The sequence below is a fragment of the Danio rerio genome, chromosome 21 (genome assembly GCF_049306965.1).
Source record: "Danio rerio strain Tuebingen ecotype United States chromosome 21, GRCz12tu, whole genome shotgun sequence".
Classification (NCBI taxonomy): Eukaryota; Metazoa; Chordata; class Actinopteri; order Cypriniformes; family Danionidae; genus Danio; species Danio rerio.
The window spans coordinates 7,942,395-7,965,812 of NC_133196.1; the positions used below are offsets into that span (position 1 = coordinate 7,942,395).

General features: G+C 36.9%; 1 protein-coding gene across 3 annotated transcripts in view; it reads left to right on the top strand.

Moving 5' to 3' along the window:
* Positions 1-23,418, top strand: part of col5a1 (procollagen, type V, alpha 1) — a 229,113-nt gene that overhangs the window by 158,078 nt on the left and 47,617 nt on the right. For all 3 annotated transcript variants that reach the window (XR_012397110.1, XM_073935763.1, XM_073935764.1), the window contains exons 33-46: positions 3,462-3,506; positions 3,630-3,683; positions 6,095-6,139; positions 6,236-6,289; positions 6,376-6,429; positions 8,929-8,982; positions 12,089-12,196; positions 12,314-12,403; positions 14,561-14,614; positions 16,344-16,451; positions 18,384-18,491; positions 22,278-22,331; positions 22,509-22,562; positions 22,651-22,758. Coding sequence is in view for 2 of the 3 variants with exons in the window: in XM_073935763.1 (XP_073791864.1) it covers positions 3,462-3,506; positions 3,630-3,683; positions 6,095-6,139; positions 6,236-6,289; positions 6,376-6,429; positions 8,929-8,982; positions 12,089-12,196; positions 12,314-12,403; positions 14,561-14,614; positions 16,344-16,451; positions 18,384-18,491; positions 22,278-22,331; positions 22,509-22,562; positions 22,651-22,758 (990 nt within the window). In the remaining variant the exon portion in view is untranslated. The remainder of the gene's footprint in view (positions 1-3,461; positions 3,507-3,629; positions 3,684-6,094; positions 6,140-6,235; positions 6,290-6,375; positions 6,430-8,928; positions 8,983-12,088; positions 12,197-12,313; positions 12,404-14,560; positions 14,615-16,343; positions 16,452-18,383; positions 18,492-22,277; positions 22,332-22,508; positions 22,563-22,650; positions 22,759-23,418) is intronic.

A 23,418-nucleotide genomic window follows, 5' to 3' on the forward strand; every position in this document is an offset into this window, starting at 1 on the left:
TGGTAATTAATAGTTTAAAAATTCCTTAGCTTTAAATAAAAGTCAATTTTTAATAATAATAATAATAATAATAATAATAATAATAATAATAATTTTTATTCATATAGCGCCTTTTCAAAGCTCAAGGACACTTTATAAGGAATGCGACAAAAAGATAAACAAACATACATGAAGTCAAATATAACAAACTGGATTTACACAAACAAGACAGAGGAGACAAATGAGCAGAGTGGAGGTGAATCAGATAAAGTAGTCAGTTTGGCAGATCAGAAGCGAAGCATTCAGAAAATAAGTGATTCTTAAGTAAGGATTTGAATTCAGAGATATTATTAGCAGAGTGGAGTGAGCGTGGAGTTCCAGAGTTTGGGTGCAATAACACTAAATGATCTGCCCCTCATTGAAGAGAGGCGGTACCGAGGGACAGCGAGAAGACCAGAGTCAGCGGAACGTAATGAACGAGTTGGGGTGTAGGGGACAAGCATGTTGCAGAGATAGGAGGGAGCTAGGCTATTTAGGGATCTAAATGCAAAGAGGAGAATTTTGAATTTAATGCGATAAGCAACTGGGAGCCAATGGAGGTCGTACAAGATTGGGGTTATGTGAGCAGAACGTTTGGTGTGAGTGAGTATTCTAGCCGCAGAGTTTTGAATATACTGTAATCTGGAGATGAGGCTGGCAGGCAGACCAATGAAAAGAACATTACAGTAGTCGATGCGTGAGGAGACAAATGCATGGATGACAGTCTCAGCATCCTTCCTACTGATGAAGGGAGGCAGTTGGGAAATGCGACGTAAGTGAAAGAATGCAGATTTAATAACAGATTTAATGAATGATTTAATAAAAGTTAGTACATTTAAAACTTTTATTACACAAAGTTACATTTTAACTTTTATTTAAAGCTTTAAATTGAACTAAATATCTTGCTAAGGAAACATTTCTAAGTTTCAATTAGCTTGTTTTTTTAAATATACGTGTGTGTGTGTGTGTGTGAGAGCAATATTACATGAGTAGCAGTGCAATACGGCTGTATATTGGCACTGGTGGGAGGCTGCGATGGCTCGAAGCTGCAGGCCGAGTGCCTTAGTGTCGCACCAGTGATGATATACAGTCATATCGCGCTTCTATAAGTGTGATATTGCATTTATACAACAGTTCGACGGCATAATCATGTGTATAAAAAAGAAAATCAACGTCAGAACAGCAGAAACCATTGCTAATTCACAAACTTCACTTTACGTCACTTACAAGCTAGTATTTGAATGATTCTCTAGCGTAATGTCTAAAGTGTTGACAAAAGAGGATTTAGCTTACATTTTAGGATTGTAAGGTCGAACGGCTTGAAATACCATGAGTCTAGAGACATTTCCCAGCATTGCTCAGTTGCAATTGGGATATCACAGTAATTAAAGCCAAAGCAAAGCAAACACTACCAAATTACTATGGTATAAATACAGCACTACAACATACAAAATAGAGAGATCAACTTACAATGTCACTTACCTGTTTTATAATGATTTGATCAGCTGTTGTTTGAAATAACGCTGAGTTTTTTTTGCCTCTAAGGACTTATTATGCGCTCTCTATCGCCATCTTGTGGTGGACCATCAACCGTCTTTGCTCTGCTCAGTATGACAGGCTGATGGATGCTGACGCGCTGTATCTCAGAAGTGTTAAATATTTTAAAATAGGCACTATGCTTATGAAAATAAACTGTATAGTTGCAATCTAAACAACTACATTGCCTCAAAAGTACATGATGTTGTCCAACGGTTGCAATGTGTTGTCAAACTGTAGTGGGTTTATTGATCTGCTGCCACTCTATATGTGGAGTAATACACAAGGGTGAGGAGGCTGTATGAGTGCTGTTATTGGAGAATATTGCATGGCTATCAGCCAATCAGATTCGACAACCTGACAGAACTGAAAAGTAATATAAAATAAAGTAAAATTAGGTTTATTATTAATTATTAATATGATAAAATTGAACAAAAAGTAATGTTATTAGTTTGTTATATATAAAAAAATAATAATAATAAAATTGTCATATTTTAGACAACATCATGTTGTACCAAACTCGTATGAGGTCTGAGAAACTCTAATAATGACTAGTAATGAAAGTGCTGCTTGAAAAGGCAGATAAATGTATTATATATGTAGTTATTTTAACTCGCGCACTACAGTATATATCAGCAGTAAAGCTCTGGGTTTTTGTCTCAGAGTATTAAAGCTAACAGTTCTTTGAGCTATAGTGTGTGTGTGTGTCTGTGTGTGTGTGTGTGTGTGTGTGTGTGTGTGTGTCTGTGTGTGTGTGTGTGTGTGTGTGTGTGTGTGTGTGTGTGTGTGTGTGTGTGTGTGTGTGTGTGTGTGTGTGTGTGTGTGCGTAAAATGCCTGCTATTGGAGCTGTTCTGGCCCAGAAAAGCAGGGAAAGGCCTCAGTAAACTCCCAGCTCTCTGCACGGTTGCTTTATTGGCTGTATATCATCACATTTAAGCTGAGAGCAGCAGCTGCTGCCATTAGGAAGACAATGCAGTCTCCCATAAACACATTATAATCCTAAAACCTCTTATTCTCTCAAGCCATTAAACACAAACGCGCGCGCACACACACACACACATGCTGAATTCATTTGTTGATGCACAACTTTCTTTGTTCCAGCATAACTCACTGCATTAAGTATTCATAAGATGGATAGTGCTAATGTAATCTACAGATAATCAAATTAATCAGTTATACTGAGCTGTAAGAAGCATGGCTTGTGGTTCTGTCGTAATTACACAAATAACAGCCATCATTTTTTAATGTCTGAATTTGCAGACAAAAATCATTTAAAAACATGCATTTATTTTGATATCTGTTAACGTACATCTATTTTTAATAAATAAAGTCATTAATAAAATAAAATGCTGGATTAGTAATTGCACTGCACACCGTTTATTTATTAGTAGTTTAGTCATTACAAAGTTTAACTTATTATAAAAGGTAATATAAAGTTCAACCAAATAAATTTTTAGTCCGTTTGATTAGTAAGTTGAGATGACTAGAAACGTCAAATTGATTGAACTATAAAAATTAGGCAGCATTCATTTTTGTACAGAGTGTAAGAATGTGTCAAAGGGATTGTTCACCCAAAAATGACTATTCTATAATCATTTAGACATGTTCTTAACCAATATGAGTAATTTGTTCTGTCGAACACTAAAAAAGATATTTAGAAAAATGCTGGAAACCTGTAACCATTGACTTCCATAGTATTTGTTTGGAAGTCAATGGTTACAGGTTTCTAACATTCTTCAGAATAATTCCTTTTGTGCTCAACAGACCAAAAAAAAGCCCTTAAACTGGTTATAAACAAAGCAAGGGTGAGTAAATGATGACAGAATTTTCATTTTTGGGTGAACTATCTCTTTAATGTATTTATTTTTTTGTATTAAATTTACATATTATTCTCTGTCACACATAGGGGACAGCAGGAAAGCCGGGCCCCCGAGGACAGAGAGGACCCACGGTAAGATGAAAAAAATGTGCACAGAAGCAAACTATTCTTAGATGCTTGTTATTTAGGCTTTAGGACTGATTCCGCACTCTGCTTTCTCATGCATGCACACTTTGTTCCCCCTTTTCTCTATAGGGACCTCGTGGTGAAAGAGGGCCGAGGGGACCCACAGGGAAAGCAGGACCAAAGGTGAGGCTCTCCTATTTCTCTGCTATTTTACATTTGTATTATTTTGAAACAGGCTAATTTTTTTTTTTTTTTTTTAGGAAATGTTTTCTGCCTTAGTTCATTTAAAGTTTTGAGTTGAGTTGTTTTTGTTCTGTTGAACACAAAAGAAGATATAGTGAAGAATGTTTAAAAACGGTAACTATTGACTTCAATAGGAAGAAAAACAAATCCTACGGAAGTCAATGTTTCCAGCTTTCCAGCATTATTCAATATATTTCCTTTGGAGTTCAACAGAAAACAAAAATCAAACCGGTTTGGAAAAAGCAGAGGATAAATGATTCATTTTTGTCAATGTCCACACAGAAAAATAAACATTTGTATTGTTTAAGTTTAATTGATTCGTTATTACACTCTAAAAAACGTTGAGTTATTTATTTAACCCAATGGTCGAGTAAAAAATGTATGGAGCTTTGTTGGGTTATTTTTAAACTTTATTATTTTTTTTAACAACTCAGTCAGTTGGGTTAAAAATTTCAGCAGGCAACTAATTTAACTGACACAGAACAGCTGTATCAATATGTGTGCGTAATGTTGTTTTTGTTTTATAACGTTTAAGCTCCAACACAGTACTGTTATTGTTTTTTAAAATCAAATTACGTCTTCCTGTCATTTTTTTCTATCGTTTCACCAGCACTCTCGATTATTGATGATACAAACGTGCGCTTCGTGGCGGATCTATATTAAATGGGTAAAAACGATGTGTCTGGAACTTAAAATGTGGTGGAAATAAAGCATTTTCAATATTTTTGAAAACTGCATGTTATTTATTTACACAGCCATAATGATAAAAATAATAGTAGTACTAGTAATAGTAGCATTAGTAATACTAGAATGGAAAAAATAACATTTAATCAAAATAACCCATAGTTGGGAAGGTGCTATACAGTAATAACCTACAGTTGGATTATATGTTGGGGTATTTTTTAACCCAACTATTTTAACAGAGTAGTTATTAGTAGGCCCACATAGAATCTGTGCAGAAATCCGCAGATTTCTACAAACTGTTAGACCATCACTTCGTCTGTTTATTTACTTGTGTGTACATTTATATTTATTTCGTTTTTAAATTAATTTCAGTAATATTATTGACTAATATAAAAATGTTCATATGATTTATTTACAATACAGCTTGTGACATAATATTGTCTGTCTTTTAGTAGATATATTATATAAGAGTCTTGCTTTGTTTACCAATTAAGTGAATCGAATTGGATTAGCATTGTAAACATTAAATAAAAGTTAAGAAGGTGTGATTTTTTTTAATTTCATATATTTTTGTTATCATACTTCCAAAATTATTCTGCATGAATCAGATTTTTTTTTACAAAATTCTGCACAGGTGTATTAAAAAAATGTCCGCAGATTCTGTCTGGCCCTGGTTATTAGTTAATTAATTAAAGTTATTAGTAAACAATGAAGTTTTGATAAAAAATAACTGTAATGTAATAATGTGCACCTTTTGTAAAGCTGCTTTGAAACAATAATTATCGTGAATTATTGTGCTTTACAAATAAACTTAATTTGAACTGAATTGAATTTTAGATTTTTGGGTGAACTACCCCTTTAATTCATTCATTCATTTTCCTTGGGCGTAGTTTATCAGGGGTCGCCACAGCAGAATGAAAGCATATGTTATACAGAGTGGATGCCCTTCCAGCCGCAACCCAGTACTGGGAAACATCTATACGCTCTCACATTCACACACATTCACACACAGCCAATTTAGTTTATTCAACTCACCTATAGCAGATGTGTTTGGACTGTGAGAGAAACCGGAGCACCCGCAGGAAAACCCATGCTAACATGGAGAGAACATACAAACTCCACAGAGAAATGCCAACTGACTCAGCTGAGATGAACCAACAGGCTTCTTGCTGTGAGGTGACAGTGCTACCCACTGCGCTGCCCTCGCCCCTACCCCTTTAATATAATGTCCAAAATGTAAAAAAAAAAACTATAATAAAAACAAATGCGTGCGCTTGCACATAAAAACTCACTCAGCTAAAGCACACCACATCCTAACAGATAACAACTCTCTTTTTTACGGGATATTTTAAAGCTCTTTCATCATTTGTGTTGGCATGAAATCTAAAAAGTGAATACTTTGACAGCAGCTAACGGTCTTATTACATTTCAAAACGCAATGTTTGGCTCAGCTGGAGCAAATTGAAATGCAACAGAGATTTTACAGACCTCCACATCCTCCATCAGTCAAACAGATCTTTAATGGCACTCATTACCTCCAGCAATAAGCACACGTTTTACGGTATTAATATTTAAACGCATTTGCGTGGGCGTTTACAAACAGTCTGAAATATTAAAATGTTCTGTTTAATTTCCTCATCCCTTTCTCGTTTGTTTCTCCACCACAGGGCAACTCTGGAAGCGATGGCCCCCCAGGACCACCCGGTGAACGGGTATGGTAGAAATAGTCATTGAACTAATCCAAAGAATTGATTATTCTATATTGCTTCAGAGAGAGATTTAACCTCAGTTTCTGTGTTTTCTTATAGGGTCTGTTGGGACCACAAGGACCAGCTGGATTCCCGGGCCCTAAGGGTCCACCTGTATGTGATGTTGATGTTTTAAAAACAACTACAGTATCATCATTCAATTATCTATCCTGATTCTCCCTCACTCTCTTGTTTTTCAGGGACCTCCTGGTAAAGATGGACTGCCCGGACACCCTGGTCAGAGAGGAGAGACTGTGAGTAGCATCTAATATCACGATATTGGAAAAATAGGACATTGCGATATTTTGTTTTTCTGCGATGTGTATTGAAGAGCTCAATGTTTATTTCATTTAGGTTTTATTAAAATGATTCTGTAGTGGCGTGAATCATGAATAAAGAATAATAAACAAATCACAAGTTTTTTTTTAAATCACAGTTTTAGGAACAGCACATAATAACTTGACTTCTAGTTGATCGTTTGGTATCAGAAGTGGCTTATATGAAACACAAAGGCCTCTAGATTACGCTTATTTTAGCAAAATAAAATATGACCATCCTTGATTTTTAATTATTTAATTAGGACAGTAAGGTCTGACGTTACTTAGACAAACGTCTTGTCACTTAACAGAAATAATGTCCAGTATAGAATATAAAGTCATGCTGGAGTGGAAAAAGAATGAATATTGTGTCTGACTCCATCATGAGCTTGGAGGACTGCATCCATACATCTCTGCTGTGACTCAAATCACTGATTAATAAAGTCATCTGGAATAGCAAAGAAAGCTTTCCTGCAGGACTCACAGAGTTCATCAAGATTCTTTGGATTCATCTTCAATGCCTCCTCCTTCATCTTACCCCAGATATTCTCAACAATGTTCATCTCAGGTGACTGGGCTGGCCAATCCTGGAGCAGCTTGACCTTCTTTGCTTTCAGGAACTTTGTTGTGGAGGCTGAAGTATGAGAAGGAGCGCTATCCTGCTGAAGGATTTGCCATCTCCTGCGGTTTGTAATGTAATGAGCAGCACAAATGCCTTGATACCTCAGATGTTGCCATCCACTCTGAAGATGTCTTGCACGGCCCCATACTGAATGTAACCCCAAACCATGACTTTTCATTCACCAAACTTGACCGATTTTTGTGAGAATCTTGGGTCCATGTGATTTCCACTAGGTCTTCTGCAGTATTTGTGATGATTGGGATGCAGCTTGTCTGAAAAATCGACCTTCTGCCACTTTCCCAAATGATCAACTAGAGGTCAAGTTATTGTTTGTTGCTGTTACAACTGATATTAACAACAAGACTTTTGTCAGGTAGTTTACAAGAGAGAAAAGATGCAAATGAAATGAACAGCTTTATGGTTTTCTAGGTAGGGTTACGGTTAGATTCTTAACAGAATTCAGGTACACCAGTTGAATAATCAAATGTGAAACGACACCTTACAGTGTTAATACTGTTAATAATTTGATAAACAATTAACCTTAATTGAAGTTACCAGTTATGCAATTTCTTGTGCCTGATTGTATTAAACACTTTTAAAATGCTTTAACACAGTCACAGGCCTAAAAAAACACGTCAATATTCCACTCTTTTACATTTACATTAAGTAATTTAGCTGACGCTTTTGTCCAAAGCTACTTACAATTGAGGGGGCATTCATGGATTCAACAAGAAAAGGAAAACACAGAAGAAGTGCTAAATACATAGGAACTGTTTGTGCTCAGAACATTAAGTGCTAGAATAAGGAGGGGGAGGTTTTTCTTAGTTTTTTGAGAGAGAAGAGTGGTTCTACAGGTGGTTTGTCAAGCCCACTCACCCGTGTGAAGCATACTTAAGCATAATAGCATACTGTTATAGTTAAACAAATGACTCTACAAATATTTTTGTTCTAAACTGTGGCTTCTGGTCAACTATAAGCCAGGCTAAACATTAAAAAAGTATAGAGTTGAAGTCATAATTATTATCACGCCTTTGAATTTTGTTTTCTTTTTTTTAAATATTTCCCAAATGAGGTTAAACAAAGCAAGGAAATTTTCACAGTATGTCTGATAATATTTTTTCTTCTGGATAAAGTCTTATTTGTTTTATTTAGGCTAGAATAAAAGCAGTTTTTATTTTTTTAAAAAGCCATATAAAGGTCAAAGTATTAGCCCCTTTAAGCTAATTTTATTTTCCACTGTCTACAGAACAAACCATCGTTATACAATAACTTGCCTAATTACCCTAACCTGCCTAGTTACCCTAATTAATCTAGTTCAGCCTTTAAAGGTCACTTTAAGCTTTATGGAAATGTCTTGAAAAATATCTAGTTAAATAAAAAAAATCTTCTCTCCGTTAAACAGAAATTGGGGGAAAAAAATAAATAAACGGGAGGCTAATACTTCAGGGGGGGGCTAATAATTCTTCAACTGTATTTTTATAATTGCTTTTTATATTGATATGCAAAAACACTGCCCCCTTTTAATGTTTTTATTGTCTTTGTTTCGATTACAGTATGTTGTTAATCTTTTACAGTGTTTTAGTATGTGATTTTGTTTTATTGTTTTAAAACACTTTGGGCATCCCCTTGGTTGTAGTAAGGGTATATTTATAGCAGATTAATAGATGGATGGATTGATTGACTAAATGTACATTGCACATCCTTTAATGTGAAGTTTCCATAGACGCACATTGCGATATCAATATTAAAACAATATATTGTGCAGCCCTATCACATATGCATATTTCATACTTATGATATTTCACTTTTTGCAGGGTTTCCAAGGAAAAACTGGACCTCCCGGACCTCCAGGTGTAGTCGGACCTCAGGTAAGTTGAACACAGAATCCTATATATACATATATACATAAATCTATGATCAAGAGTTTTCCGGTGCTCAGTATGCAATTTAAAAAAATTATATTTATAATTTTAAAAATTATAATTAGAATTAACATTTTTGTTATTTTAATGATAAAAATTATAATTTGACATCACTTTTCTAGATGGATGGATAAGTGATTGCACGGGCATTGCCGACAAAGAGTGCGTGATTGTGAGCATGTAAATGTATTATCGTCCCTCCCTGTTCAATTTGATCTAATCCATGTCCTGAAGCACACCCCTCTTTCACTTCTAATAGGGAGCAATTCATTTGTGAATAAATCTCTATCAACGCTCATGTGAACCATCAATATCACTACATCTAATGTGCTTAATCCACATTTCTGATCTAAATGGTATATAGCATTTGTAATAGTCAATAATTTCGGATAGAAAGTATGCACATGAAGGCGAAGGCACTTTTATATATTTATATATTTATATATTTATAACGTAATGCTTAGTCGACAGTAATACAACTCAGCGTCTTGTTGTCATAGTTAATTTACATTGTTTGTTAATTTTATTCAACCAAACTAGCATAAGCCTAGTATTTAGTGCAAGTTGGTGCTACTTTGCCTTATGGTCAGTTCTGTAAGTGACTGTATTATGATCAAAACACTTGTTTAGCACAAAAGTTTGTAACATCCAGTCAAACTAAATCTTACCTAAGAAATGTTGTGTCTTTGTGCCTTGTAGTGATGGGTCGTTCATGAACGATTCGTTCATTTTGAATGAATCTTCAATATGACTCTGGAACTACGAGTCCTCTCATCCGCGTGTGCGCACATTTGTGCAGGTGGTATCGTTCATTTCAAGTCTTCATCACATTGGCAGAAGCCAATCAAATGCGTTTAGAGCCGGAAAAAGATTTGATCCGTTCATCTCTCGAGTCTTTTATCGGGTCTGAGTCATTCGTTCATCACGGGCCAATCATACACGTTTAGAGCTGGAAAAAGTTTTGATCCTTCATCTCTCGAGTCTTTTATCGGGTCTGAGTCACTCGTTCATCACGGGCCAATCATACGCGTTTAGAGCCGGAAAAAGATTTGATCCGTTCATCTCTCGAGTCCTCTATCGGGTCTGAGTCATTCGTTCCTCACGGGCCAATCATACACGTTTAGAGCCGAAAAAAGAATTGAACCGTTTAACTCTCGAGTCCTCGGGTTTGAGTCATTCTGTCATGTGATGAACGAACGATCATGGCTCCTATCGGCTTAGACTGTACATTGATTAAGATTATATGTGACTGTCATTGTATCGTGAATGAACCCCTGACATTTGAAGACACGAAGAGGTGAGCTGAGCAAAGAGACAAAAATGCCTTCATAGACAAACATAAATAAACATTAAATTATTATTTTCTCCTTCTTATATCATATTTATGACTTATTTGTCGTTTGATCAACCTTTTGGGCTAGTTGTAGATGTGTTTGGAAGAAATTCGTAACATTTTAATAACATTTTGGCAAATTGAACCAAATGAACTCGAAAAAAGATTTGTTCATCTTGATGAACGAGACTCAAAGATCCGAGTCAGCAAAATGATCCCAACTTCCCATCACTAGTGCCTTTAATGCTTGTCACTTCACCCATACACTGCGGTAAAGCCCAGCATCTTCAGATTGGCTTAAGTCTTGACTTCGGTGCACTGTACAAATGTGGCAGCGATATTGATGATGACCAAGGGCCATATGCGATATCTAATTTATATATCTATGGTAAGGTGAGAGTTTTAAACGAACAAGATCTCTCAGCCACTGTTTAAAAAAAAAACCCTGCTTTCCAGTGCTATGGTAATTCAATCTGTTTTTAAGCATTTTTAAGATGCTCTCAGACGCCGTTCTATTGTATTTTGAATGCTCAGGAGGCATTAGCCGCACTCCACTTTACAATCTGCAGAAGAATAAAACATTATAAAGCATTTCTGTCAGAAAGCCGCGCATCTGTTTCTCCAGCATCACTTTACCACAGGCAGAGACCAGAGACACGTGATGCATATTCATGAGTCTGTCACCAGCCATCACTCGCTCATTAGATTATCCTAAAGGTGTCCTGAGGTTGTCACTGGGGAATCATAATGGCTCCATTAGGTTACATATGGGTTGTTTGTTGGTCTGTCTGTGCTTTGTCTCCTGACATGCTTTTGTTTATGCGGTTAGATGCTGGCGCTGGCTTGGGTAATGAATAATTCATAAGCAATCATGATATTCTACTTTTTATGCAAATGTTGAGGTGGGCACAGGTTTAAACTACGCCACACACGTACATATGGATATTCCAATTCTCATGCTCTGCCATGCAAATGCATGCGTGTAATGCGATTCGCCTGCTCGCTTTATTTATGCTGCATCATTTGCATATGCGCTAATATTTAAAAAATAACACCTGTAGCATCATCTGTTTTATGGCCTTGCTTAATTATGCTGTACCTTAGACTAAGAGTACAACAGTTAATTGTTTTCTGAATGCGCAGATTAACGGTTGACCTTAAAATATGATTTTTAAATAGCAAATCGTTTGTTCTGCTTGGGATTTATTGTTTGAATTTATCATATCTTTGAATTATTCATACATGCAAACTAGGTAAAAATAAATTTAGTTAATGAATCATTTGTTTTTAAAGTAAATATGCAGTGCTTTTATTTAAATTAATCCTAATATTTTCAAGTAATAAATTACAGCATCAGTGAATTGCTTCCTGCTGAAAATCCAAGAATTGTTTTTGAATCGTAGTGAATCTATTAAAGAATCGATCTTTTTAATTGATGCATTTTCGTTTAGCTTACTACATTTTAAATTGAATTGAATTAAACTGAATTAAATTATTTCAATCGCATGATAAAAATGTTATATATATATATATATATATATATATATATATATATATATATATATATATATATATATATATATAGTTTTGAATCAATCAACTTGACTGTAAGTGAATTGAACTGATTCCCGAAAGAATCATTTACTGAAATGATTCAGTTCAACTCATAAAGGACCTACTATACAAACTCATTCATTATCAATCTCACTTTCCATTTAGGGACCAACAGGTGAGACGGGACCAATGGGAGAGCGAGGTCACCCTGGACCCCCAGGACCACCTGGTGAACAGGGTCTACCTGGAGCTGCAGGAAAAGAGGGAGCAAAGGTGTGAACCAAATGATAGCATATCCTCTTCTACACATAAACACAAAAATACACCTCTATATTTACATTTATCTATTGGTCAAACTTGTTTATGTTCTCTTTTTTTTTCCGTGTGTAGGGAGATCCAGGTCCAGCGGGACCTTCAGGTAAAGACGGACCTCCAGGACTCAGAGGTTTTCCAGGAGAGAGAGGTTTACCAGGCCCTGTAGTGAGTATTACCAACAATACCACTGGCTGTAACTTACAAAGTTCAAATTAAATCTAAAAAGGATGATGTTTGTTTTGCTAGCGCACATTGTTAGTCTTAAGGTTATTGCACACTGAATCCGAACGTAAATTTAAAAAACAATTTGACCTCACGTTGTGTCAGTCCTTTCGATACACTGCTTATGAAACTTTCGTCCATCATAAAAAAAAACTTCCAATCGGGTTACATTTTGCATCGAAAAGGGCATTTTGAGAGGTGTTTTTACAATTCAGGACTGGCATATAAGTGAAAGATGTGTGCGCTTGTGTGTCTGTGTCCCTGTAGCTTAGACAAACTGCCAGTCTGTTCAGGATCAATTGGCTCACTGGAGCTGGTGGTCTTCTTTTTAATATGTGGTTCGAGTATTGCTAGCAAAGTATCAAACTGAGCCATGGACATCCTGAAGTAAACTTTGAAACGGTTGGGTTAATCTCGCAGCTCTTAGATAAGGAGGTGGAACTCTCCTTCCTGGCTTCCTCTCTCCGGAATCTGAGGATGGGATGGACCCAATATTTTCTTTTTCTTTTTTTGTTAAGCAGAGAGAAGACAACAAAATCTGCATCATGACTCAAAGACTCTTGTATTGTAAAGTACTCTTGTATTGTTTTGAAAATAATTTCACAATGAATTAATTAATACGCATCAGACTCTGTGTGCAAGGTTTGTGTGTCCCTGCTGAAAAATCCAGCTTAAACCAGCCTAGGCTGGTTGGCTGGTTTTAGCTGGTTTCCAGCCATTTCCAGCCTGGTCTTTGCTGGTCAGGCTGGAAAATGACCAGCTAAATCCAGCTAAAACCAGCTTGACCAGCCTGGTTTAAGCTGGACATAGCTGGTTTTTGCTGGGCTCCCAGCTTGGCTAGGCTGGTCAAGCTGGTTTTAGCTGGTCATCTCCCAGCCTGACCAGCTAAGACCAGGCTGGCAATGGCTGGAAACCAGCCTGGAAATGGCCAAAACCCCTCAAAAACCAGGCTGGTCAACCAGCTAAAACCAGCCAACCACCCTGGGCTGGTTTAAGCTGTTTTTTTCAGTAGGGTGATGAATTTTCCAGATTAAAATCACATACAAAACGTTTGGACTTTAGTGTGCAAAGGCCTTTGAGCTGAACAAGCAATTCATCCAAGTTCATTCATTTTCCTTCGGCTTAGTCCCTTATATATTAGGGGTCGCCACAGTGGATTGAACCACCTACTATTCTGGCATATGTTTTACTTAGTGGATGCCCTTTCAGCTGCAACCCAGTACTGAGAAACACCCATACACTCAGATTCACACACACACACACACACACACACACACACACACACACACACACACACACAACGGCCGATTAACTTTATTTAATTTACCTATAGCGCATGTGTTTGGACTGTGTGAGAACATGCAAACTCCACACAGAAACGGAAACTGACCCGGCCAGGACTCAAACCAGCAACCTTCTTGCTATGATGCAACAGTGCTAACCAGTAAGCCACCGTGCTGCTCCTCCACGCAAGTTACTGGGCTGTTGAAATATGTTAGCTGCGATGCTAACACACATGCTCGGCGTTGTAGTATTTATTATTTATGGAGCTAGTATTTTATTTGATCGACCGAGTTTGATAATCTTCATGTAATATTGTAAACAGTTAGCCTATATAGGACAGAAAACAAGCCAAAGGGGAGCTAAAAGAACAAGCTAACCTGCTATCTGGGTACTTACAACTGGGCTGTTGAAATATGTTAGCTGCGATGCTAACACATGTGCTCACAAAAGACTTTAAACTTGAGGTGTGTCCCAAATCATGAACTTGTGTAGTAAATCGTGAGTACTATTCTAGGCCATTTTGTAGTATAAATAGTATGTGTGCTTTGAAAGATTCTTTTTAGTGCACTTATTCAACCAATAAATATAAGTGTAGAATGTTGAAAACTTCATGCACTTGATAGTCACTATATGTTTGAGTGTATAGTGCGCAACTTTAGTATAAATTGCCCTTTATATGTATTTTTTAAGTATGTTTTGCACATTTTGAGCTCTTTTAGTTTGTAGTTGTGTATAAATCCCAGTGTCACCTTTAATCATCAAACATATCGTGTTGTGTATTTTGTACGTTCAGCAGCTTTTTGTGTCTGTTTGCAGGGATCAGCAGGTTTGAAAGGGAATGAAGGACCCCCGGGGCCTCCTGGACCCGCTGTAAGTCGACACGTTCCCTTCTTTTTTTGACCAATTCTTCTCCAAAGGCTTTGTTATTTGCTTGTTTATCTTGTTTTCTCTTTCTCTTTCATCCTTTTGCTCCACACACTGGCTTTTCAGTGAGTATAGCCATTGAGTGCGTATGAAAAAGATGATTTTTAATCAACAGCACCAGTCAGACGTATCAAATTGCTTCACTAGATTTGGTTATTAAATAGTGGGAATGTTTGAAATGAGTTTTGTGTGCTTCATATTTTATTTTATTAGAATGGATGAAAAACATGCATCAACAAGTGTCCAAAAGCAATACAATTCATTTTCATAAATGAGCAATATCACACAAGTAGCAGTGCGATGTGGCTGTGTATTGGCACTGGTGGGAAGCATGCCTTGGCTTGAGGCTGCAGGCCGAGTGCCTTAGTGTCCCACCAGTGACGATATACAGCTATATCGCACTGCTACAAGTGTGCGTTTTATTGTATTTATCGTATTGCATTTATACAACAGTTTGACGGCATAATCGTGTATAAAAGAGAAAATCAAACATGTAGAGTCTTAAAAATCCCTTTTTACTAGGAACTACTTTCTTCTGCCATTCATTCACATATGCAGCTGTCCAACAGCAGAAACTATTGCTACTTCACCCAACATCACTTTAGAGCTAGTGTTTGAATGATTCTCTAGCATAATGTCTAAACTGATGATAAAACAGGTGATTTTGCTCACATTTTAGGATTATAAGGCTGAACGGCATGAAATGACATCAGCCTACAGAGTTTTCCCAGTATTTCTCTGTTGCAAGACTTTCACAATAATCAACCCCGAAAAAGCCAGACACTACCAGATTGCTGTGATATAAATACAGCACTACAAAAACAATGCAAAAGTAAGACATCGACTTAGAATGTCACTAACCTTTTCTGTAATGATTTGTTCAGCTGCAGCTTGAAACTCAAGCTAAGAAAATGCTGTTTTTTTCCCCAAAGGACTTATTATGAAGTCTCTGTAGTCATCCGCTGACACGCTGAATCTCCAAAATAATGAATATTTAAAATAGGCACTGTCCTTATAAATAATAAATAATTACCAAACTGTAGTGAGTTTGTTGATCTGCTGTCACTCTATGTGGGCGGAGTAATACACAAGGGTGAAAAAGCTGTATGAGTTCTGATATTGCAGAATATCGCTTGGTTATCAGCCGATCAGATTTGAGAACCAGACCAAACTTTTTATAACTGTAAATAAATGTTAAGATAAAATATGCAGATGCATTGTAAGCAGATGTTAACTACTTATTTTAATTGTTTAATATAATGAACAAATTCACTATTATTATTATGTACTATTAAAATAAAATGTGCAAAATAGTAATAAAGTAAAAACTCAAATAGCATTATTCAAATGTTTGAATTAATGGTTCTTCTCTCTCTCTCTCTCTCTCTCTCTCTCTCTCTCTCTCTCTCTCTCTCTAACTTGACCGTTTTTTAAATGTTCAGATTTTTCAGATATCTTACATAGTGTCGCAATATGCATAATCATAAAATCAATAACTTAAAAACACAGCATTAATTTCTGCATTTAAAAATCAAAGCTCATTATTTTTTGTATGTGCATGTCAGCTGTTGACGCCTCCATGATCATTTTCTTTCCCAAGAACAAATGCATAATTAATCAGAACAGCTTATCGGCAGCAAAAGATGGTCACTTATGAAATTTCATATATTACTAGGGTTCTCCTGGTGAACGAGGCCCTGCAGGCCCAGCTGGTCCTACTGGCATCCCAGGCCGACCTGGACCTCAAGGACCCCCAGGACCCGCCGGAGAGAAAGGTGGACCGGTGAGTACAGTTATTGTTAAAACAAAGCATACACGTGCTAAATAAATCAGTGAATATCTGCTTTGTTGAAATGTATTTAATCACTTGAAAGCAAAGGCCCTATTTACATTCATTTTCTTGTCGGCTTAGTCCCTTTATTAATCCGTGGTCGCCACAGCGGAATGAACCGCCAACTTATCCAGCAAGTTTTTACGCAGCGGATGCCCTTCCAGCCGCAACCCATCTCTGGGAATCATTCACACACTATGGACAATTTAGCCTGCCCAATTCACCTGTACCACATGTCTTTGGACTGTGGGGGAAACCGGAGCACCCGGAGGAAACCCACGCGAAGGCAGGGAGAACATGCAAACTCCACACAGAAACGCCAACTGAGCCAAGGTTCGAACCAGCGACCCAGCGACCTTCTTTCTGTGAGGCGACAGAACTACCTACTGCGCCACTGCCTCGCGCCCTATTTACACTGCCAGTTAATTCTGATTTTTTCTCATATGTGACACAGATCAGATGTATTCTATGACCTTGTAAATACAAAAAAAAAAACGTATGTATTTGGATATTCAAGATAGGTTTCAGACCTCCTTCATATGTGGAAATAAATCAGATATAATAATGCGACTGTCATGTAAACAGGCAGATCGGATTTATTAAGGCAATTCGTTTAATATGTTATTAAACTTACGACAATGTGGTGCTGCTCCGCGGTTTAATGACAGAAGAAAGAGCTTATGTGTGGAGACGCCAACGTGGTAAACAACAACAACAGAGGAGACATGGAGGAGGAAAGAAGTCAGTCGCCACAATTTGCTCCCACCAGACCTGAGATCTCTCTCATACCCACAAATTTCTCTGAATGGTGGAGGACACCATATATAAACCATAGGTGCAAGCTGCGGTGACAGCTCTTACCCACCTCCGCCTCAAAATCATTTTAAAGTTGGGCGAACTTCATGTTGTAACTTTTGCTTTTTGTCGCCGTTATTAATACACACACTGCGGACTACACATATTCTCTCCAACACCAGTGTGCACACAGCCAAAGGCTACATCTTCAACTACACACACACATCAGGGCTATACCATTACATTAACTGCATGGGGGTGAATCTGGACTGAACCATTCAATGCTTATACTACACTTCGCATGGCACAGATGCTAAAACCCGCCTTTATGCATGCGCGACATTGTAAATGGTATGGCAAGTGTAAACGCATGAATTGGATATGGGTCACAATTAAAACAACGTGTAAACAGACAGGCAAACAAATCAGATATAGGCAACAAATCGAAATTTGTCATCAAGACCTGACAGTGTAAACGGGGCCAAAGAGTCATCTACTTAATACATTTACCCATAATGCATGTCTGTTTTTGTTCAGTGATCAACAGGACTTAATATTTAATTTAATGAGTCATTTGTTTTGCCGTAGATTGGTTAAGAGTTATAATTTAAATTAAATGAACCATATATTTTAATAAACCAATATATATATATATATATATATATATATATATATATATATATATATATATATATATATATATATATATATATGCAAGCCATATGTGCTTATACAAACTCTGCGAACTGCTTTGTTAAAGTGAATTAATTCATTTTAAATTTCCAAGCATCGGATTTGAAGTGAATCCATTTTGATGAATCATTAGTTCTCACCTAACACACTTCTTTAACCATTTTTTATGTCATTAATTCAATACCATAATCAAATTAATTCTTTTAGAATTTTCAAATCACTTTGAAACCGATCAGTTCAATTGTGACTGAACTGACTCACTAAAGAATCATCAGTTCAAATGATTCATCACATTCAGTTCATTTCAAACAAATGGTTATATGTCTCACATATTGATGCAAGAAACTTAATAGCCCAAATTATTGATTGTAACCTTTTGTCTCTCTTTTATATCAGGGAGAGAAAGGACCTCAAGGCCCAGCTGGTAGAGATGGCATTCAGGGACCCGTAGGACTTCCAGGCCCAGCCGGACCCATTGGACCCCCAGGAGAGGATGGTGATAAGGTACAGGACAAAATGATGGTAGTAAGGAGATCAGAGTAGAGAAATGAATGCAAGACAGAGAGACGTGGGCATGTAATTGATGATCACAAATGAATCTGGTGGGTTTGCCAAAGTGAGGAAAAGAAAGGTCACACACACACACACACACACACACACACATAAATATAAAGTAGTGAGTTGTCAGATCAATGTTTTCTCCGGAGGAATGATTAGACGTTTAGATGTTTGCTCCGCACAATGTCAATTAATCCAAGTCAAAAGAGTTTTGGATTAGATAGCAGTGTTTTCAATTCAGCAAAGTCATGATTAATCACAGAATTGATCTTAAGTTAGCACATTAATGCATTTAGTTTTGTTTAACCCTTTGACTGCCGCTATACCAAACGGTTGACTATGTTTTTACTGTTTTAAATAATAGCATTGTTGGTTTACAAAAAAATCAAATGAATATCCTGTTGCACTACACTTGATCTTGGTTTTACTGTAAAAAAAAAAAAAAAACAAGAAAACATGTTAAATCAGAATCTAAAATGTTTTATGGCGCACTTTAAAAAATAAAGATGATTTAGTAATCAAAAAAGTTTTATTTTTAATATTTTTTTTAATAAATTAATCTCACACTTTTTATATTTTTTAGATTTTGTTTAAATATATGTATTAAGTCCGATACTTTTACTATTAACCGACATACCAACCATTTGGTAGAGGCTGATATTCTACAAATTATGGGATGTGTTGGGGAAAAAAAGCATTGTGTGTTAACAAGGGTTATTAAGCCGCCACTGCACAAGACATTCAGACACGACTGTCGGAATACGCCCCCTTGTGGCCAGAACTTTCAGTTTTGTCGTGCACCATGGGAGAGAAGCTGGATTCTTTAGGTGTCCGAAATAAAGTAGTGCAAAAGCGAGAGCCATATTCTCCGTCCGTTCACCATGGTTGATTGAATGAATACCAGAAACTCATAGACTGCAAAAAAATGTGTAGGAAATGGGGAGACATCATAAAAAAAAAAAATAATAAACATTTTATTACTTATTATCAATAGAAATGTTTTTTTTTTTATTATAAACTTTTTTTCTGTATCAAAAAACACAGAAAAAAACCTCCTATTTCTCATCTCAGTCGCACAGACCTGCTTGGACAACACTGGAATACATCACTTCCGGTCGAACGGTCGCATACGGTCTAGTCGCTGGAGTTTAAATATTTTAACGCATCTGCAGCTCAAATCGGATCAAATTTTTCCGCATACGGAGATGATCGGAAGCTCCCGAACTACTCTCCAATGGAAATGAATGACTTCCAGTCTGTTGCTTGTCGTTTGTCGTGTGTGGTGGAAAGGCGGCTTTAGGAGTTAAGAATTGCAATCCAAAAATGTATTTCTTGGTGGGGTAGTGAAAGGGTTAAAGTAGTAAATAGCAGTATTTAATAATAACGGTATGTGTATTTTAGGCATTCTCTGTTTTTATTAAAGTACTAAGTTATGAATATGACACTTTTGAATGAAAAATAGACATTGCTGCTTTACATTTTCAGTGCTTTTGAAAAAATCAGTCATTCATTTTCTTGTCGACTTAGTCCCTTTATTAATCCGGGGTCGCCACAGCGGAATGAACCGCCAACTTATCCAGCAAGTTTTTACGCAGCGGATGCCCTTCCAGCCGCAACCCATCTCTGGGAATCATCCACACACACACACACTACGGACAATTTAGCCTGCCCAATTCACCTGTCAACTGTCTTTGGACACTACCTACTGCGCCACTGCCTCGCCCTGAAAAGATCAGTGCATATATTTAATTAAGAATACAATAAAAAAAACTTTCAAATTAAGAAATATTATTATATTTAGAGTCACACAATACTTCACAAATCATTCAGATATATTCCTGCAGTAAACAGTTTTCTATAAATGTGCAGTTTTTGTTGAAAACTTGTTAACAATTTGTGGTAATTCCATTATGTAATACTAATCAAAAGTACCATTATAATGTGATTCATCAAGAACACACTGAATTTCACATGATTTCCAATTATTATATTTATATTTATTTCCATTTATGAAAGAATCCGGAAAAGCGAAGCGTCTCACTCCTTACACAAAATACGAAGCAGATATTTGTTTTAACATTGATTAAAACGATTATAATGAATTGTTAAAGCACCAACAATAATTGAACATAACAGAGATGCAAATCAGCCAGCCTGAATAGAAGATTTCTGAAGGAGAACGCAGCCCTGCCAAACAAATCTCAGGAATACATTCAAATAAACTGACAAAAGAAACAGTTTAAAAGCAAATAATTCATTTTCCTTCAGCTTAGTCCCTTATTTATCAGGAATCACCACAGCAGAATGAACTGCCAACTATTCCAGCATATGTTATAAGCAGCAGATGCCCTTCCAGCCACAACTTAGTACTGGGAAACAACCATACACTCTCGGGTTCACACACACACTCATACACTAAGGCTAATTTAGTTTATTCAGTTCCCCTATAGCACATGTCTTTGGACTGTGGGGGTTACCGTAGCATCCGGAGGAAACCCACACCAACACGGAGAGAACATGCAAACTCCACACAGAAATGTCAACTGGCAACAGTGAGGCAACTGTGGTAACCACTGAGCCACTGTGTTGCCAAAAGGAAATAACATTACATATTATTATTATTATTATTATTAATAAATGCAACCTTGATGAGCAAAATAAAATAAAAATCTTCTAACTTCTGAATAGTAATATACAGTATGTAGCACTGAAATATTCATAATACTACAAGAGTCAAATCTGCAGTTCGGCTTATCGTAAAAGATCTGATTTAACACATGGATGAACGTGTGAAGGAAATGACATCACTGTGACACACTCAAACCTACACATACAGATTTGGGATGTGTGTGACACCGACATGTGTTAGCATTGGCAGGTTTAAGGTGCGAATGATATCTGAAGAATATGTGTGTCAGTTCCGCCATGCATGACAGGTGCAAAGTCTTCTGGGAAATACAGCCAGAGGAATGAAGGAATGTTTGCTTCTTAATGTTTTGGGGGGTTTTGTGGATGTTTTATTCGACTTATAGTTATAGTGTGATTATAATATTCATTTATCCTTGTCAATACAATAAAAAAACAAATTCTTCTTTCTTTTTTTTTTTTACTAAATAATAAATTCATGCAACCAGGATTTATTAAAAGTCGTATGAGATATTAAATGTTTTTTGAGCAGCCTATCAGGTTATTATAATGGTTTCTAAAGCAATCGTGTGACACTAAAGACTGAAGTAATGATGCAGAAATTTTAGGTTTGCATTATTCATTCATTTTCCTTTGACTTAGTCCCTTTATTTATCAGGGATGACCACAGCAGAATGAACCACCAACTTATCCAGTATGTTTTACACAGCGAATGCCCTTCCCGCTGCAACCCAGTACTGGGAAACACCCACACACACATACACTACAGCCAACTTAGCTTATTCAATTCACCTATTCCACATGTCTTTGGACTGTAGGGTAAACCAGAGCACCCGGAGGAAACCTACGCCAACACAGGGAGAACATGCAAACTCCACACTGTGTCGCCAGTAAACAGTTATTTTAAATTAAACTAATATATCAGACTTTTACTGTATTGGCTGTCTAATAAATGCAGCCTCAGTGAGCGTAACATATGTATTTAGAAAGTAATGGTGTGGAAAACCCGATGTTGTGTCTGTATTATTGTCTCATGTGACTAGTTTGCATAAATTAGCATATGTAAATGCTGTGTTATTGTGATAGGGCGAGATTGGAGAGCCCGGACAGAAGGGAAGCAAAGGTGACAAGGGTGAACAGGTGAGGCGCTCTCAATTTACTCTTTACATCACGATCCAACCCCAAAGCATCATTTACTCAACGACTGTTTTGTTCATGGCGTTCTCCCACAGCGATCGTTTGTTTTGTTATTGCACTGAAAATGGATGGTGTCTTTGTTATGATTTTTTTTACATTGTTTTCCATCGTCATTTTCAGGGTCCTCCAGGGCCAACTGGACCCCAGGGTCCCGCCGGTCAGCCAGGTCCTTCTGTAAGTGCTCTAAAATCAGTCATTTCCCATACTGCATTATTTTTCTGTGGTGTAAGTGGTTTTTAGTGATGTTGATTCTTGCCTGCAGGGTGCTGATGGAGAGCCCGGTCCCAGAGGTCAGCAGGGTCTGTTCGGACAGAAGGGAGATGAAGGTTCGAGAGGTTTCCCAGGACCACCTGGACCTGTTGGCCTTCAGGTTAGACGGTGCAGTTTAAAGTCAACTAGAAATCGCACTCCCTTCCTCTTACACACAGTCTAAATATGCATTTATATATTTAGCAGATGCTTTTATTCAAAGACATATACATATAAATGCTATGATAAGACCAAGTTACTAATAAATATATATAGTTAAAGTCAGAATTATTAGCCGCCATTGATTTTTTTCACCATTTGCTATGTCAGTTTGAGCATTTGATTCACCATTTGCGGAGTCGTTTAAGGATTTGATTCACCATTTGCGGAGTCGTTTAAGGATTTGATTCACCATTTGCGGAGTCGTTTAAGGATTTGATTCACCATTTGCGGAGTTGTTTGAGCATTTGATTCACCATTTGCGGAGTCGTTTAAGGATTTGATTCACCATTTGCGGAGTCGTTTAAGGATTTGATTCACCATTTGCGGAGTTGTTTGAGCATTTGATTCACCATTTGCCATGTCGGTTTAAGGATTTGATTTATAGTTTGAGCATTTGATTCACCATTTGTGATGTCAGTTTGAGGATTTGATTTATCATTTGCGATGTCAGTTTGAGGATTTGATTTATCATTTGAGGAGTCGGTTTGAGGATTTGATTCACCATTTGCAAAGTCCGTTTGAGCATTTGATTTATCATTTGAGGAGTCAGTTTGGGGAT